At 43.4% G+C, this 18,607-nt stretch overlaps 1 protein-coding gene across 2 annotated transcripts in view; it reads left to right on the forward strand.

Moving 5' to 3' along the window:
* TMC7 (transmembrane channel like 7) overlaps positions 1-14,763 on the forward strand; it is a 50,180-nt gene extending 35,417 nt beyond the window's left edge. Inside the window, exons 10-16 of one of the 2 annotated variants that reach the window (XM_011226504.3) lie at positions 1,491-1,608; positions 1,934-2,031; positions 4,092-4,278; positions 6,853-6,983; positions 9,569-9,724; positions 13,534-13,612; positions 14,631-14,763. In XM_011226504.3, the coding sequence (XP_011224806.2) occupies positions 1,491-1,608; positions 1,934-2,031; positions 4,092-4,278; positions 6,853-6,983; positions 9,569-9,724; positions 13,534-13,612; positions 14,631-14,711 (850 nt within the window). In that variant the 3' untranslated portion in view covers positions 14,712-14,763. Of the gene's footprint in view, positions 1-1,490; positions 1,609-1,933; positions 2,032-4,091; positions 4,279-6,852; positions 6,984-9,568; positions 9,725-13,533 lie in introns of both variants that reach the window. The other variant, XM_019800989.2, reaches the window with a different exon arrangement.
* Positions 14,764-18,607: the final 3,844 nt, after the last annotated feature.

Genomic DNA, 18,607 nt, shown 5'->3' on the forward strand with positions numbered 1-18,607 from the left:
ATTTTGTGTTCTTTTAGAAATAGGATCATATGTAGGTAACACTCCATAAAGTGCTTTTTCCACTTCCCAATATATCAGACGTCACTCAGAGCTCCTACTCAGAAGATTCAATTAGTTCCCTTCCAGAAATGCATCATGTTCTATAATGCGGCTCTGTCATCATGGGTTCAGGAATTCCCAGCTTTCTGATCCTTTTTTTCCCCTGCTATTTAAGAAATTGTAGCAAAATACATACATAACATAAACTTTACCATTTTAGACATTTTTAAAGAAGATTTTATTTTTAAGTGATCTCTCCACCCAATGTGGGACTAGAACTCATAACCCTGAAATCAAGAGTTACATGCTCCCCTGACTGTGCCACCCAGGTACCCCCATTTTAGACTTTCCTTCCTTCCTTCCTTCCTTTTCTTTCTTTTTCTTTCTTTCTCTTTCTTTCTTTCTTCCTTCCTTCTTTTTCTTTCTTTCTTTCTTTCTCTCTCTCTCCCTTTCTTTCTTTCTTTTCTTTCAAGATTTTATTATTCATTTGAGAGAGACAGAGAGAGCACATCAGAAGGAATCAGATAGATTTCCAAACTATTATCTTGTGAAATTGTTAATTTCAATATATGTATCATATAAACTATGTAACACATGCATATACATATATATCTGAATATATGTCAATAAAGAGAGAGTGAAGAGGACCCAAAACTAAGTTCTTAGTGACAACAGTGCAGAGGGAGAAGCAGAGGGAGAGGGAGAAATGGATTCCCCGCTGAGCTGGGAGCCCAACGTGGGGCTCGATTCCAGGACCTGGAGATCATGACCTGAGCTGAAACCAAGAGTCTGATGCTTAACTGACTGAGCCAACCAGGTGCCCCATTTTAGACATTAAAAAAAATTATTTGGGGTGCCTGGGTGGCTCAGTTGGTTAAGCATCTGCCTTCTCCTCAGGTCATGATCCTGGGGTCCTGGGATCGAGTCCCGCATTGGGCTCCCTGCTTAGCGGGGAGTCTGCTTTTCCCTCTCCCTCTCCCTCTGCCCCTCCACCTGCTTGTGCTCCCTCTATCCTTCTCTCTCTCAAATAAATAAAATGTTTTTAAAAATATATTTATTTAGAGAGCATGCACAAGTGGGGGGAGGGGCAGAGGGAGAGGGAGAGAGAGAATCTCAAGCAGAGTCTGTACCGAGCCTGATATGTGTGACACCCCAAGGCCCTAAGATCATGACAGCTGAAATCAAGAGTCAGACACTTAACCAACTAAGCCAGCCAGGTGCCCCTAGACATTTTTAAGTGTACAATTCTGTGGCATTAAGTACATTCCCAGTGCTGTGCCACCAGTGCTGCAATCCATTTCCAGAACGTCCTCAGAATCCCAAACAAAAACTCTCTAATTATTTGTGGGTTTGCTTTGAAGCTTTTCTGCTCTGTAGCCTCAGTTCCAAGGAGGCAGCCTGCCCTGACGCCTCCTCTTCCCATCCCCTCTCCTCCCTCTTTTCCCCTGCAGGTGCGTCTTTATGCGGCTGGCTACCATCTGTGTGCTGGTGTTCACCCTGGGCTCCAAGATTACATCCTGTGATAACTACTCCTGTGAGCTCTGTGGCTACAACCAGAAACTCTACCCGGTGAGCCTGCTGGGATGGGAGCGTCCTGCGGGTGGGGAGGGGGTGGTCATCGTAGGGTGAGAGGCTCAACGTCAAGAGAACAGGCCTGGAAGCTATGGGTTTGAATCCCAGCTGATCCGCTCTCCTGTGTGTGGCAGAGGCTGACACAGCAGGCACTTCTATGGGCTTGAAAACCAGAGTCTGTGCTGGAGCTCCGAGGACCGTCAGCTGAGGGCCTCTGGAGGCAGCAGGATCTGAGGGTTGACAGGGCATTGGAAGGAGTATGAGAACCTGGCTTCTCTGCCCCAAGTTGGGCCTCATTTTCTCTTGCTCTCTTTGGTTTCAGTGCTGGGAGACCCAAGTTGGGCAGGAAATGTACAAGCTGATGATCTTTGACCTCATCATCATCTTGGCCGTGACGCTTTTTGTGGATTTCCCTAGAAAGTAAGTGTGAGGGATACCGCTCTGGGTTAAGCCTATCCCTCCCAGTTCCTTCCATATCCCCAGTGGAGGCTCCCATCACAGCTGCTCTTCATAGAGTGTGACAGACATCACTGACCACCATCCAGTGACTTCCACCTGGCTCTAGGCTATTGACCCTATAGTCCATTAAGTGCCCCCTTGAAAGGCAGCATGAACCAAAATGGCGCTGCTTTCCATGAGGCTTCCATACAGATGGCTTCTGGCCATCAGCACAGCTACTATCAGGGGAGACCCTCCAGGTTCATGCCCCAGCACTGCCACTTGCTGGTCTTGTGACCTTGGGCAAGTTAGTTAAGCTCTGTGCCTGTTTTCCCACCTGTGAAATGGGGATGGTAGCCATAGCCACTTCACAGCACAGTTGTGAGGATTACAGGAGAAAATGCAGATAAAAGTACTGAGCACTCAACAGAGTATTAACTATCACTATCATGATTATCTTTACCATATTGCCATTGCATTATTTTATTGGCACCTCCTTGAGCCTTAGGTGAACCTGTTTACTTAACCACTTTTTTACCCAGATGTACAGATTATCCAGGCCTGTCAGTAGTCCAGGAAGCCCTTAAAAATAAACTTTAAAAAAGAAACTGTCCTTTTATTTATATTTATTTATTTACAAAAGTTTATTTATTTGAGAGAGAGAGTGCTCACACAAGCAGGGGAGGGGCGGGGGTAGAGGAAGAGAATCTCAAGCAGACTCCCCACTGAGCACAGTGCCGGATGTGGGGCTTGATCTCATGACCCTGAGATCATGACCTGAGCCGAAACCAAGAGTTGGATGCTTAACTGACTGTGCCACCCAGGAGACTCTATTTTTATTTATTTTTAATTTTTTAGAGAGAGAGAATGAGAGAGTGTAGGGTCGGAGTGAGGGAAGGGGCAGAGGAAGAGAGAATCTTAGCCAGGCTCTGCGCCCAGCACGGAGCCTGACACGGGGCTCGATCTCACAACCCTAGGACCATGACCTGAGCCAAAACCAAGAATCAGATGCTTAACTGACTGAGCCATTCGGGTGCCTCGAAATTCTCCTTTTAAAAACCTATAGAAATATGACACGAGTGTGTACTTATTAAAAAACGTTTAACATTTAGAATATAGAAATAAAAACAGAGGTCTAGAGAATAGTGAGACTTCTCTTTTGTTACCATCCCCCTAGCTCCCCAGTCCCACCTCATTTCTCAGAGGTGGCCATTGTTAACACTTTGGGGTAGATCCGGCAGTCCTTAAAAATAAAAACACATTTACATAACTATATATATAAATACACACACGGTCTTGCTAGAAGTGCTTTTCCCCCTATAAATGGGATCACAGTACATCCACATTGGTCTGCAGCTTGCCTTTTTTTTTTTTCTCCTCCCTTGGACATACAAGATATCATGAACAACTTTCCATGTCAGGACACATGGATTTTCCTCATTTATTGTAAGGACTATATAATGTAAGTTCATGCCTTATAATTTGTCAATGTAGTCCCTACTGATGGACATTTAGGCTGTCTCCAGGGTTTTTGCTTATATGTGGCAATCTATGGTGAGCAACTGTGTGTGTTAATCTCAGGCCCCTGGTCCTAGGGTTTCTGTAAGAAGCGTGTAGGATTCCAGGAAGTGATATGCAAGGTGTTAGGGTTCTCATAAGCCATTTTCTGTGTGAATGCCCATTACTTTTGGGGCCAAGTGACAAGCAAGACCACAGAGACTGTCCCTGTCATTCATTGTCACCACAACCTTGGTGACGTAGGGTGTGTTATATTCCATATAATATTCCCCGCCATATTCCAGGTGAGGAAACCAAACCTACAAACCTCGTCCACCTTTATTTGGCTGCTAAGCTGTAGATCTGAGATTCGGACTCTGGTCTTCATGATTCCAGAGCTTGTCGTATTCTGCATCTTCTAGACATGGAACTCACCAGTTTCCATGAGAAATATGTGTAGAAACAGCTCTGATTTAGTGGACATGGTTCTGTGGCCTTGGCAGGCACTTGCAGTCCACATGAGAAATTGTCCCATTTGTTTCCAGGCTCCTGGTGACCTACTGTTCCTCTTGGAAGCTGATTCAATGCTGGGGACAGCAGGAATTTGCCATTCCTGATAACGTCCTGGGGATCGTCTATGGGCAAACCATTTGCTGGATTGGAGCCTTTTTCTCACCTCTTCTCCCTGCAATTGCAACCTTGAAATTCATTATCATCTTTTATGTGAAAGAGGTAAGGACAGCAGGGGTGGGTGTGGGGCTCATATTCTGGACTACTCTTGACCTCACCAGGCATTCTGCAGGTCATGTGTCTACAGCCCACGCACGTCCCATCAGACGTATTGAAATTACATCCCTTGTTTGATGTATATTTTGATTCTGGAAAAAAGACTTTGAATCGATTTCCACATCTTCCACGATGTGTTTTGCTCCTGTGATTTCAATGTTGTTTCTGTAAGTAACTGTCACAGAGTGGAGTCACAGTTGAGCCATCCGTTGGCAGTGGCACATTTTGGTGATGTCACACAAAACGTCTATTAAGTTCTGTAATTTTCCGTTTGGATGTTGGAACCCGTGTATTTATTTTCAGGTCTCAAGTATTTGTGTAGCAACTCAAATGGCTCATAGGCCCTGAGCATTGTGCCCTGGGGGTGACTCACTGATCTGGGCTTATTAACTGAGCTCCTTTTTTAATTTAATTTTATTTTATTTTATTTTATTTCATTAGAGGCAATACATGCTCACTATTCAGCTGTGTACAGGGGCGCCTGGGTGGCGCAGTCGGGTGAGTGTCTGACTCCTGGTTTTGGCTTGGGTCATGATCTCAGGGTCATGAGATCGAGTTCTGTACCGGGCTCCACACTCAGTGCGGAGTCTACTTGAGATTCTGCCTCTCCTTCTGCCCCTACTCTCCCAACCCTAGGTGCTCGCTCTCAAAATAAATAAATAAATCTTTTTTTTTTTTTAAAGATTTTATTTATTTATTTGACAGAGAGAGACAGCCAGTGAGAGAGGGAACACAAGCAGGGAGTGGGAGAGGAAGAAGCAGGCTCCCAGCAGAGGAGCCTGACGTGGGGCTCGATCCCAGAACGCCGGGATCACGCCCTGAGCCGAAGGCAGACGCTTAATGACTGCGCCACCCAGGCGCCCCTAAATAAATAAATCTTAAAAAAAAAATTTAAATCTTAAAAAAAATCTTCAAAAATTAAAAAAAATCTTTATAAACTATATACAGATAGGTATATAGTAATTTCCATCCCTTCTTCCAGGGGTGCCCTTTGTTAACAGGCCCCACGCTAACTAATTACCTATTATGCCAAGCCCTGAGGATTCAGAAATGGAAATAATAATGGTGGTAATAATAACGACAGTAATAACGGTTGTAAGAATACCATGTGCCCCCGCTCTGCTGAGCACTTTACACATGTTATCATGGAATGCTTACACACATCTTTTGAAATAGGTGCTGATAGTAACCATATTTTATAAATCAGGAAGCTGAAATTCAGAGAGGTTAAGTAAGTGGCCCAAGGTCACACAGCTTATGTGACTCCAGATCTACTTCACTCCAGGACCTAATCTATTTAATCCTTAGGTAAGCAGGGCCTTGAATTGGCCCATACTTCTGACTCAGATGTTTTGGCCTTTGAAGAATGTTCTGGTGCTTCCATGTGGAAACTTGAGTTGGTCGAAGGCACCAAAGGAGAGATGGATGTGAGAACACTTAAAAGAACTTTTTCCTTTTCCAGAATATATTGGTCACCCAGTGGTTTCCTGGTGTGTGGCCCAGTAAAGATGTGTGGTGATAACAGAATAGGTCATGGGCACTGGGCTGAGTTCTGACACCATAGGCCTGACCAGCCAGTGACCCCCAAACAGGACCCCAGGGGGCCCTGGCACTCATTGCTGTCCACCTCACAAGATTTTCTGGCTACTGCTGAAGTCAGAACAGCTTGAGGCCCCCTCCCAGTAATGTAGTTTTTAAAAATATTAAGGAAAAATTATAGGCCTGTTACTCTATCCCTCACTCCCTTTCCACTTGTTATTTCCACAAATCTTTTTTGCCTCGAAAGAAATAATGGTGGGTTTTTTTTTTTAAGATTTTATTTATTTATTTGAGAGAGAGAGCATGAGAGAGAGAGAGAGAGCAGGAGGAGGGACAGAGGAGAAGCCGACTCCCCGTCGTGCAGGGAGCCCGAGACACAGGGCTTGATCCAGAACGCCGAGATCACGACCTGAGCCTAAGGCAGATGCTTCACCAACTGAGCCCCCCAGGCACCCCGGAAATAATTTGTTTTTAATACAGAGGAAAGATAAATATGTGTATAAAAAATTCAAACAAAATCTCTCTTGTTTCTTGTTAGCGTAGATCCATTTAATACAGATGTAAACTCCTGTAAAGAATGCTTTTTTAAAAACGTAAATGAGATCATAAGGCACATTTCACAGTGCCAGGCAGGACGTAGAGCTCACCCTCTCTAAGGGCTCCCGGTATCGCACGGTGCAGATGCACTTGAACCTTCAAGCAGCCTCTGTTGATTGCTATTTAGGTTGCTTCCAATTATTCCCACATATCAGCACCCGCAGCAGTAAACATCCATGTCCATGTATTTTGGCCCTTTTATTCTATTTTCTCATCAGGATGAATTTCCCCAGGATTAAACACGCTTCATTTTGATCTAGGTTGCTGACTACCCTCTGGAAAAGTCCTACCAGTTTACATTCTCACTGGAATGCACGAATGTGCTCGTTGATCTCCAAGGAAGCTAGACTCTTACTTTTTTTCTCTTTCTTTCTCTCCCTTTAGATGAGTCTTCTTTATACCTGCAGACCCTCCCCCAGGCAGTTCAGAGCATCCAATTCTAATTTCTTCTTCCTGTTGGTGTTGTTGATTGGGCTGTGTTTGGCCATAATACCTCTGACAATCAGCATGGCACGGTAAATATGACTTTGTTTTCTAGAACATTGGCTTGCTTCTTGGCATGTCCCTCTTTTCTATTCAAGGGTCCCTTGCATTCTTTAGTGGCTTTCCTCATGGTGTTCCACCTGCAGAAGTCAGTAAGTCACTCCTCGTTTGGCTAGGCCCACCTTTGTTTTGGAATCTCTCTCTGGGTGCTGGAATGTCCTGGTCCACTTTTGGAAGTTGGGCTTATCCTGTTGCCATGGTTTTAGAGAGTGCCAGTGGGTCTGTCCTGCCCTACTCCCTTTTCCTCAGACTTCTCTTCTAGTCTCCTTTGTTTCTGATTATAAAAATAATATATGCTCACAGTCGAAGACTTGGAATGTCTTCAGTGTGACAAGCACTGTGCTAGGTGCTAGGAGTACAGAGATGATTCAGAGATGGCACAAGGAATGTAGAGTCTAGTGTGGAATTTGGTAAGAGCAGAAGTGCCTGAGACTACGAATCAGAAATTGAGGGTTGCAACCCCAGTGACCCTACTCGCTAGGAGTATAACCATTTATATCAAAGGCTGGTAAACATTTTCTGTAAAGCACAAGCCTAAAATATTTAGGCTTTGTGAGCTATATGATGTCGGTTGCAACTGTTTAACTCTCGTGTCATTATGAAAGCAGCCACAGATAATATACAAACTGATGGGCATGACTGTGTTCCAATAAAACTTTATTTATAAAAAACAGATGATGGGCCAGATTTGCCCCACGGGCTACAGTTTACCAATGTCTCTGACTTATATTCTCATGGAATTCCATTTCCTCATCTTTAAATTAAAATTCTTGTACTATGATTCTGTCTTTCAGGTCTTATTTTTTAACCAATTTGAATGTATATATTTTTATTGTTTTTTGTTGTAGTGATAGGTGTTATATAAAAAGTCAAACAGTACAAAAGGGTATAACTTAAAGAGAAAAAAATTGCCCCCTATCCTCCCTTCTTGGTCCCACTCTGTCAAGGTAACCACTATTAATATTTTAGGACTACTTCCAGAAATTCATATGAACAATGTATTTTTTTAAAAAACATATATGGAATAATGCTGTAATCCTGTTTGGCTGCTTATTTTTTCTACTTAATTTTATATTGTCCCCTTTTCCATGCCAGCATATACAGAACTCTCATTGTTTTAAGATGTTTTTTAGCTTTGATTTATTTATATAATAAATACATTCACATGACACAAAATTCAAAAAGCATGACTATATGATGGAAATTCATTTTCCAGTCCTCTTTCCTGACTACGTCGTTTCTGTCCGGGAGCCAGTCATTTCACGTCCCTGTGTGTGTCTCAGTGGTTTTTTAGTATTTTTATGAACGGATCATAAATTGTTCCTCCATTTCCTTAAACAATAGTTAGGTTGCTTCCCAGAATGTTTTTTAATCCATAAAGATAGGGCTGCAATGGAAAATCTTATACACAGAACTTCATGATGTGAATGTAGGCCGTTCTTTGTAGGCCTTAATTACAAAATTTTTTCCATTGTAATTTTGATTTTTCCCTACTTTTTATTTTGCAAAATTTCAAATCTGTAGAAAAGTTAAAAAAAAAATAGCAACAATGAAGACTCCTGTACCCTTCAACTGAATGTCCCAGTTGTTAACATGTTGATTTTGCTACGTTTGTTTTCTCTCTCTCTCTCTATGCATACGTTTTTTATCTATGTAATGACCCATTTGAAATTGTTATAGGCACCATGACACACCTAAGTAGTAATCTCAGCCACCCCCATTTTGAGATCTGGGGGTGCACAGAAGATTGGAGCTAAATATTTGAGCCTGCAGCTCCTAGAAATAAGAGACTCCTCCTTCCCACGCATCCGAATAACATTATCATATCTAATTAATACTAACATCATATTTCTGCCATTTTCAAATTTCCCCAGTTGTCCCCAAATTGTCTTTTATAGCCTTATTTTTAAAATGAGGATCTTTCAAGTTTTACCCATTGCTTTCGATTGCTATGTGTCTTTACTCTCCTTTAATTCTGTATATTTTAAGTAATCTCTACACCCAACCTGGGGCTCAAACTCACGACCCTGAGATCAAGAGTTGCATTCTCTTCTGACTGAGCCAGCCAGGTGCGCCTCCTTATTCTCTTTTAATCTTTGATTCTTGAGGGGTGCCTGGCTGGCTCAGTTGGTAGAGCATATGACTCTTGATCTTGGGGTCGTGAGTTCAAACCCCATGTTGGGTGCAGAGCCTATTTTTTTAAAAATGAATTAATTTTAAAAAATCTTTGATTCTTTGAAGAGTCCACAATAGTTTCCTCACCTCCAAATTAAGAGACTGGTGAATAAAATCACCACCACCTTCTGGATGTTTGATTGTTGTCTTACAGTGTCATTTAACTTGCTCTTCTGTGCTAAATTTCCTGTAAGTTGAAAGTCAGTCTAGAGACTAGATGAAACTTCAGGGTCAGCATTTTTTACCAGAATGTTCCAGAAGGCCCATATGATCAGGCAGTTCCTCTCAGGTTACCGATAACAAGCCTGTGGGCGTGCAGAGGAGGGACACTCAGCCTGTGCCTCATGCCTCACCCTGAGCCCCTGGGTCTATGTTTTGGCAGCATCCCTTCCTCGAAAGCCTGTGGGCCGTTCACCAACTTCAACACCACCTGGGAGGTGGTCCCCAAGACAGTTAGCACCTTTCCCAGTTCCCTGCAGTCCCTGGTCTATGGCATCACGTCAGAAGCCTTCGCAGTGCCTTTCTTCATGATCATCTGGTGAGTAAGAATGGCCTGGACCCTTGCAAGCATTCTCCATTGAGGCACATGGAGCCTTCTCCACTGGGAAACGGGAGCTCACAAGCTGCACTTGATAAGTTACCAACCTCCCCTCTCCCTCTGCCCCCTCCCTGCTTGTGTGCTCTGTCTCTCCTCACTCTCTCTCTCTCAAATAAATAAATCAAATATTTAATAAAAAGGGGGGGCGCCTAGGTGGCTTAGTCAGTTAAGCGTCTACCTTTGGCTCAGGTCATGACCCCGGGTCCTGGAATTGAACCCCAAGTTGGGCTCCCTGCTTAGTGGGGAGTCTGCTTCTCCCTCTCCCTTTGCTGCTCCCCCTGCTCATGTGCTCTCTCTCTTATTCTCCCTCTCGCAAATAAATAAATAAAATCTTAAAAAAAAAAGTTACTGAACCTCTGTGAGCCTTACTTTCCCATCTTTAAAATGGGCATCATAATAGTGATTCTTTCTCTTTTTTAAGATTTTATGTATTTATTTATTTAGAAAGAGAGAGAAAGCATGCACGTGTGAACAGGGGAGGGGCAAAAGGAGATGGAGAGAATCCCAAACAGACTCCCCGCTGAGCAGAGAGCCTGCCATAGGGCTCGATCTCACGACCTTGAGATCATGACCTGAGCTGAAACGAAGAGTTGGAAGCCACCCAGAGGTTCCATAATAGTGATTTTTTTAAGAGGGTCGTTGAGTGGGTTCAGTGATCCCTGCAGCTAAAGCACTTAGCCCAGTGCCTGATGTAAAAATTCAATAAACATTGCCAATTACTAGTACTGATTATTTACAAAGTCACTTGCTCTTTATAAAGAAAGTGACTACTGGGCAGAGAGAAGAGCACCGGATTAGAAGCATGCACTTAAACCCTGGCTTTACTACTTACAGTATGTGTCCTCCCTGTGCCTCAGTTTCATTCAGTTAAAAAAGTGAAATGTGTAGCAGAGGACCCGGCCCTTAGTAAACCCTCAGTAAATGATGGTATTATACAGCAAGGTGACAAGGCTTTGCTGCAAAGTGATTCTCTTTGAGTGTTAAAGTAATTCTACGGCCACCTGGGTGGCTCATTTGGTTAAACGTCTGACTTTTTTTTTTTTAAGATTTTTAAAATTTATTTATTTGATAGAAAGAGAGAGAGAGCACGCACAAGCAGGGGCAGTGGCAGGCAGAGGGAGAGGGAGAAGCAGACACCCCGCTGAACAAGGAGCCTGACGCAGGGCTCGATCTCAGGACCCTGGGATCACAACCTGAGTTGAAGGCAGACGCTTGACCAACTGAGCCACCCAGGCGCCCCTAAGTGTGTGACTCTTGATCTCAGGTCAGATCTCAATCTCCGAGTCAGGAGTTCAGGCCCACATTGGGCTTCACCCTGGGTATGGAGCCTACATTAAAAAATAATAATAATAAAATAATTCTAATCACAGGATGCGTGGGTGGCTCAGTTGGTTAAGTGTCTGCCTTTGGCTTGGGTCATGATCCCAGAGTCCTGGGATCGGGCCCCACGTTGGGCTAAACAGATAAATGAAATCTTTAAAAAAAATAACAATAATTCTAATCAGAAATGAAAATTGAGGTCTTACTATGTGCTGGGTGTTGTTCTAATTACAGTCTGTCCTCATTATTCATGGATTCTATTTTTTGTGTCTGTATTGGGAATATGCCTACTTACTAAAATATTTTATAACCCCAAAATCAATACTTGAGGCAGTTTCTTGGTCATTTGTGGACTTGCACAGAGTAGCAAAAAGTTGGAGTCACCCAAAAAGCACTTAGTCTGTTTGGGTTGCTGTAACAAAATATCAGCAATAGGAATTTATTCCTTATAGTTCTGGAGGCTGCAAATCCAAGGTCAGTGTGTCCATCAGCATGTTAGGTGAGAGCCCTCTCCTGGCTTGCAGACTTCTCATATCCTCACATAGCAGAAGAGATGAGCTAGCTCTCTGGGGTCCCTTTGATCAGGGTACTCATCCCATTCATGAGGGCTCCGTCCCCATGACCTAATCATCCCCCCAAAGCCCCACTTTCTATTACCATCACCTTGGGATTAGGATTTCAACATACGAATTTGGGGAGCACACAAACATTCACACCATAGCAGGCATGTTACCAGCTGGAGTCAGACAACGCGATAGTCTACCTTGTTTCAGCTCTCATGCAATGGTTTCTTGCAATTTGTGTTTTTGGTGGGTCATTTCACTGTTCAAAATGGCCCCAAGCATACTGAAGTGCTTCTAGTCGTTTCTAAGTGCAAGAGGGCTGTGATGGGCCCTACAAAGAAATTATGTAAGTTAGTGCTTGCGACACGGAGTTCAAGGTTAAGGGATCAACAGTAATATTTAAATAAGGTGTCTTTAAACAGAAACAAGGTTATATATTGATAACTTCCTTTCTCAATAAATAAGAAACATAAAACAAGGTATTGATCAGTTGACAAAAATGTTGTGACCGGTGGTGACTCAAGGAACCTACCCCTGGACATCCCCTGGGGGCACTGGTTTAAATTCACTAATTCACCATTTCTGGAGACTTTATAGAATGTAACTACCACAGATAACTGGAATGGATTGTAGCTGGCATGTATTAACTGTAATGATCTCATTGCCATTATCCCATGATATAGTCTTACAGTAAAACCCCAACACCATGCAAGACGTGAACCCCAAAAATTTATTTATTAAAGGCAGGATACCTTTGATGGAGATTAATAAAACGACTTGGGGAAGCTGTGCAGACAGTTGGCCTGGAATTCTGAGTATCTCAGGATCCGGCTACTCCGTCCTAGTGGGTTCACCCCAGCTGTAGCTAGGCTGGCACCATCTGGTGGCAGTTCCCTGATCTGGCCATCCTTGTCCTGTGGCCATGGTGTCTTCCAGAAGAGTAGCGTTGATCTCAGTGATTCCAGTGGCCCTTATTTCCTCAGCCCTATCTGGGGAGATTGGACAGGAAACTACCTCCCCTTCGTGGAACGGAATGAGGTTGCCAACTGTTTTCCTGGGGCCTTGCTCTCCATTCCACTTGCCCCTCCCCAAAGATAATAACTTCGGCCACCCCCATTTTGAGATCTGGGACCACACAGAAGATAGAAGCCAAGTGCCAATTGCTTTTATTCAAAGATGTATTATCCTAGGCTTGTGGTCCCTGGGTTTTACTCTATTATCCCCATTGTACAGATGTGGAAACGGAGGCCAGGGAGGCCTCACAGTGATCATCCACAGCCAGTTCATTCCATTCGGAGCTGACTGTCTGAACCATGTCCTTCTCTTTCTCTGTTGTATCGCGTGTGCCAGGGGAACATCAACAACTTTTAATATTAACTTAAAAAGCAAGGCATGAATCAGTCTCTGCTACCGCTGCCAACTAAAAACCCTCTGGGGATGTTTCTTATGCCCTCTGCTTAGGAGAGATCTCCTTTCTTTTCTTTTTCTTTTCTTTTCTTTTCTCCCCTTATGTCCCCTCCCCTCCGCTTCCCTCCCTTTCCTTCCTTTCTCTTCCCTCCCCTTTCTTCTCTTTTTTCTTCCTTCCTTCCTTCCTTCCTTCCTTCCTTCCTTCTTTCTTTCTTTCATTTTTTAAAGTAATCTCCATACCCAATGCGGGGCTAGAACCCAGAACCTCAAGATCAAGAGTCACGCCCCGGATTTTCCCTCTGTCCCTCCCTTCCTTCCTCTCCACTCATCCGTCCGTCCCTCCACCCTCTCTCCCCTTTCTTTCTTTCCCTAACAAGTGAACCTGCTCTGGGCAGAGTGGACCCGGCTGTCCCGTGGCCTCCGACGACACACCCCAGTGATCCGTCCCTTGTCTTGCAGCCTCATCATGTTTTACTTCATCGCCCTGGCCGGAGCACACAAGCGGGTGGTAGTCCAGCTCCGAGAGCAGCTGTCCCTGGTAAGGAAGAGCAGGTCCAGAGGGTCATGGCTGGGGACGTCTGCCCAGGACACCGAAAGGACAGTGGTGCTTTCCCCAGGGAGAGGGGGGAAGGCCGTGGCCCTGCTCACCACCGCTTCCCAGAACTGCGTTCGGGCCGGGCCTTACAATGTGTACATTGATCACTGCCTGCTGCTCATACTGCACTGGGAGACAGTGGTGACAGAGGGAGCCGAGACTGCCAAACAGTCACAGAAAAACCACGAATTCCAATAGCAGGAGCCGCTCTGAAGGTAATACGGACGAGGCAGGTAGAGAGGAGCGGCTCTCTGCTGCTGTAGATGGTGGCCGCGGAGGGCCTCTTTGAGGAGGTGATGCTGGAACTGAGACTTGAATGATGAGCCGATTGTGGGAGGTCTCGGGGACGAGGGTAACAGGCAGAGGGGACAGCGAGGGCACTCCTGGGAGCCGGAGGACAGGTGCCATGGCTGGAGGACAGGAGAGGCAAGATGATGCTGGATTATCAGCCGGGGTCACAGCATAAGGTGAGGGCTTTGGTGACAAGTTTGGGTTTAATTCTGAGTGTGATGGGAAACCAACGAAGCGTGTTAAGTAGGAGTCTGATGTACATTTCTTTTTAGGATTTATTTATTTAGAGAGAGTGTGTGTGAGCGAGTGGGAGGAGGGGCAGAGGGAGAGAGAGAGAGTGTCAAGCGGACGCCATGCTGAGTGCGGATCCCAGTTCTGGGCTCAGTCACATGACCCTGAGGTCATGACCCAAACGGAAACCGAGAGTCAGATGCTCAACTGACTGTGCCATCCAGGCGCCCCATCAGTCTGACGTGGCCAAAAGACTACTGGCCACTTTGTGGACAAGGGAATGTGGAGGGGCAAGAGGCAGACCAGTCTGGAGGCCATTACCACCGTCCGGTGGTTAGGATCCTTCACCCCGAGTCCGACAGGTAATTGATTAGGTTGAAATGATGATATTTGCTTCCGAATATATTGAATGTGCTCTTGCACCGATTTCTATCTTTAGGAAAGTCGTGACAAGCGTTACCTGATCCAGAAACTGACAGAAGCCCAGAAGGATATGAAGAACCGACTGGATTGGCAGTGAGGATCCTGTCGCTTGTTGCTCATTAGCTGACCTGCTGACCGGCCGAGCCTAGAGAGTCCACCTGGGTTTGGAGCAGAACTTGTAAAATATATTTTTCTGGACTTCAGGTCTTCCCTGAAGGTGGCTCCTATGTGCAGCTGTAGTTTATGGCACCCAGTCCCTCTTTAGGGCTTTAGTGACTTGGAAAGAGCGGGTTCAAACCAAGGGTTTGCCTGTAGACCAGCAGCTCCATGACTCTCCCCCAAAACTGACTTCTTAAGCTGTTTAAGCTGTCAGAACAAAAATTGAGGAGGAGAGCCCTTTTATATTTTTCAAAGCTTATTTGTGTTTTTTACAGTTAACTGTAGACATCACCTTTCAGGAGCCTGGGTTAGTTCTTTTGCAACCAGGTTCTGAGGGTTTAGGCTGAGAAGTGTTCCTTAAGAGACCTGATTTTTTTTTTTTTTTCATAAAGAGAAATCCTTGAATTGGGACGTTTGGAACAGATGGTGGAAACATGGAGAGGACGGTTATGTGATCCCAGCTAGCTGGCAGTAATACGAGAGAGAAAAGCCATGCCTGCTGTATGAATAAGCAGTCTCTGGATACCCTGGGTGAAGCTTTAGGAGGAGGGGAATGGCTGCGGGTTGAGGGCCTTGACGTCTTAGCTTCCGGGGCATTTTGCTGCAGCCTTCTTACTCAGGGGGAAACCGCCTTTACGGTGCGGGGTCCCTTCGGGCCTTGAGTTCTGAGACTTAATAGAGGACCATCAAAACGAAGAGGCAAAGTTTGTCTTTCAAGTCTTCCAAATGCCATGTCCCTCGCTGCACTGAGGTCCCCATCTCTGAAGGACACTTCACATTTCGGAACCAGGCTGGAAAGAGCGGTTGAGCACGTGCACGGAGCATGGAGTTCCATCATTTACGTGCATGAGTGTTGGAGGCTGTGGGTCCCAGCATCAGACCAGCCTGTGCCAGTGTCCCGGCGTACACCAAGTACGGGCATCTTCGAGGCACATATCCGTATTTTAAGGGCTTTTGTTCTCTTGTGCCGAAAATTTTGAATTTTGTTTTACAAAATATGCAGAGTATCACTTCAGGGTTTCCATTACAGCAAAACAAACAAACAAGCAAACAAGAAACATGTGCAATAAATACCTCATCATAAGCTTACCCAAAATTCATAGCTCTGAACCTTTTAATTTAAGCCTAAATTATTGTTTCATGTAATCAGTTCTCGTCTTAATATCTTCATTATCTTTTCCAAAGTACTTAGTTTTGCAACAGACTGTGTGAGCCTTTCTTCTGTTGTTTTCCTTCCTTTCTCTGGCTGAGAACCTTTTCCTAGGGAGTAGCCTGGAGTTTAAAGCTGGGTACGTGTTTTAGAAAGCTGCTGCTAAGAGTATTTCCCACCCCCACCCCGACCCTCCATTACTCAAAAATGATTGACTCCTTGCTCTGAGGAGCAAAGCAGGCTTGCCATAGCTTACACATTTCTCTATATTTGCCCCTTTGCCAGATCATTTTCTCACTCTTCCCCAAAGTTAGCATTAAAATGGGGTATTTATGTACCTGTGAGACCAGTGAGCTTTTCAAGCTAATAACTAGTATCATGGAATTTTGAGTAACCAAAAGTTGACTCTCTCCTCACTTGAAAAAAACTCTAATTGTTGGCATTTTTGCCTAGCACACTTATATACATACATGTTTTTGCCTTCACCATGCTTCTGAGGACAGTCAAGGTGTGCGTGTGTGTGTGTGTGTGTATGTGTGTATGCAGCGTGCGTGTGCGTGTATGTTAAGTGTGTGAGATGGAAGCTCCGTTCTTTCCCTGTTATAAAATTGATACTGATGTATGCTAATATATTCATTCTGGTTAAATGCTGCTGATTTGCATATCTTTTACTTGAATGTTTTTACATATTTTGATAACTTTAATAACTTCAAGTGATGTCTGTGTAATTGTTGAAGTGCAGGTCTCTCTAACAAATGTGCCTTAAAACTACTGATTAAACAGTGTCTTGAATGTTTTAAAATGTATCTGTGTATATTAGAATTCATGGAGGTTTCTTGTCAGCAATCAAGTGATCATGGAAAACTCTAAGTTTGTAAAGTTGCTCTTTGCCTTTTCCTAGAATCACAGAAGTTTTTAATGCAATCATCGGATGAGTGCTTTTAAGACTCCTTGGCTCTGCTGAAGCCAAGGAGGGATATAGGTGTGTGTTTTTAACTGAAAAAACATAAAATTATTTCAAGCACTCCCCTTCCCACCCTCCCACCCCCCAGAGGGAACCACTGCTGATATTTTTTTTTCTCCCAGGAAAATTATAATACGTATTCAAACATATATATGTGTGGTTGAATGTATGAAACATCTATTTCTGAGCTTCTCCCTTTTTTCTCCTTAATGACATCTCTAAGATCTTCCATGTAAGTAGCCACCTCATTCTTTTTAATAGTTACACAGCATTCCACTGTATCAGTGTGTACTTCCAGAAGGGTTAGCTCCTTGCTAGATACTTTGTTTTCAACTCACCAGCACTGCTCCCTATTCCCTATCCTGTTACAAACAGGGAGAGCTGGAATTTTAAAAGTCCCTGCAAGCATGTCTCCGTTTCTCTGTTCCTGCCCCATTCTCCTTGTTCTTTATCAAGGCAGCCTTCCATATTCTTGAAATCACAAAATATTCTCATCCCAGCAAAGAGAAGAATCCAGTTAGGCAAGTTTTTAGGTGTCAATATCTGATTGCAGCTACTAACAAGTAAATAACGATGGAAGAAAGGAATTAATTTTGCCAGAGTGGAGCTGGAAGGTCTGATCCCTGGGAAGATAGGACTTGTGAAAGTATCTTCTTTATATAGTGTATGGCTTTATTAGTAAATTCCATCTGGTGTATTTTCTCTTCAATGCAAGGGGTACTTGGGATCTGGGATGACTTTGCTACTTGCTTAATTGTATAATTTTGTACAAGTGTCTTCACCTTTCTGAGATAAAGTTCCCTTATCTTTAAATGGAAAATAATACATATCTTTACTTTTATTTTTGAGAATGGAGTTAGGGAGTAATATATGTTTTCTTTTTGAATTTTGTTTTCTCATTTTAAAAATACTTGTTTGTTATAGAAAATACAAGGATGCTGAAAGCTACAGAGAAGAAAAGTAAATCACATATAAGCACCATTTATGGACATTCACTGTTAATCTTGCCAAATTCCTTTTAAGATAAAGAGCACAAGAGGTTGGGATGAAAAGAAAGAAAAAAAAAGTTGGCATTCTTATTTCTTTTTCACTTACCATGTTTTTTCAAAAGCTCTTTACAAACATTTCAGCAGGCTACATAATATAACATCATATATATGGGTCATAATTTTTAACATTCCTTTGGTGCTTAACATTTTGTTTTCAAATTTTCCTGACAATAACTGGGACATCTATAAATTTTTGTTAATGTTTTTTCTTCTTCTTCTTCTTCTTAGGGACAGAGACCGAGAAGTAGGATTACGACAAAGATTTAGAAAGAACATTTTAGGGCCTTTGAGAGGTTTACACCCTCAGTAGCTTTACCTGAGAATGTTACATCATCCTCACTTTCACTAAGTACGTGGGTTTAAAAAACTATGGAATAGTTCACCATAATTTAAAATTATTGTAGTCTGTTAGAGTAGTTTGAAAACAACTAGCACCTTCAATTATTTTATACTGTAAATTAAATGTTTTGTAGTGACTTGGAAAAAAGATACAATCCAAGGGTGTGAAGTAGAAAGTAAAAGCCCACTTCTCACAATCCCAACCCTCTAAAGTTACCAATATTAAATGTTTTGTTATATATCCTTCCAGATATGCATCTTTGATTTTTTTCCTTTCATATATATACCCTACACGTTTGAAAAAATATTTCTATTGGATAGATCCCTTGAAG

The sequence above is a fragment of the Ailuropoda melanoleuca genome, chromosome 10 (assembly GCF_002007445.2).
Source record: "Ailuropoda melanoleuca isolate Jingjing chromosome 10, ASM200744v2, whole genome shotgun sequence".
In the NCBI taxonomy this organism is placed as follows: Eukaryota; Metazoa; Chordata; class Mammalia; order Carnivora; family Ursidae; genus Ailuropoda; species Ailuropoda melanoleuca.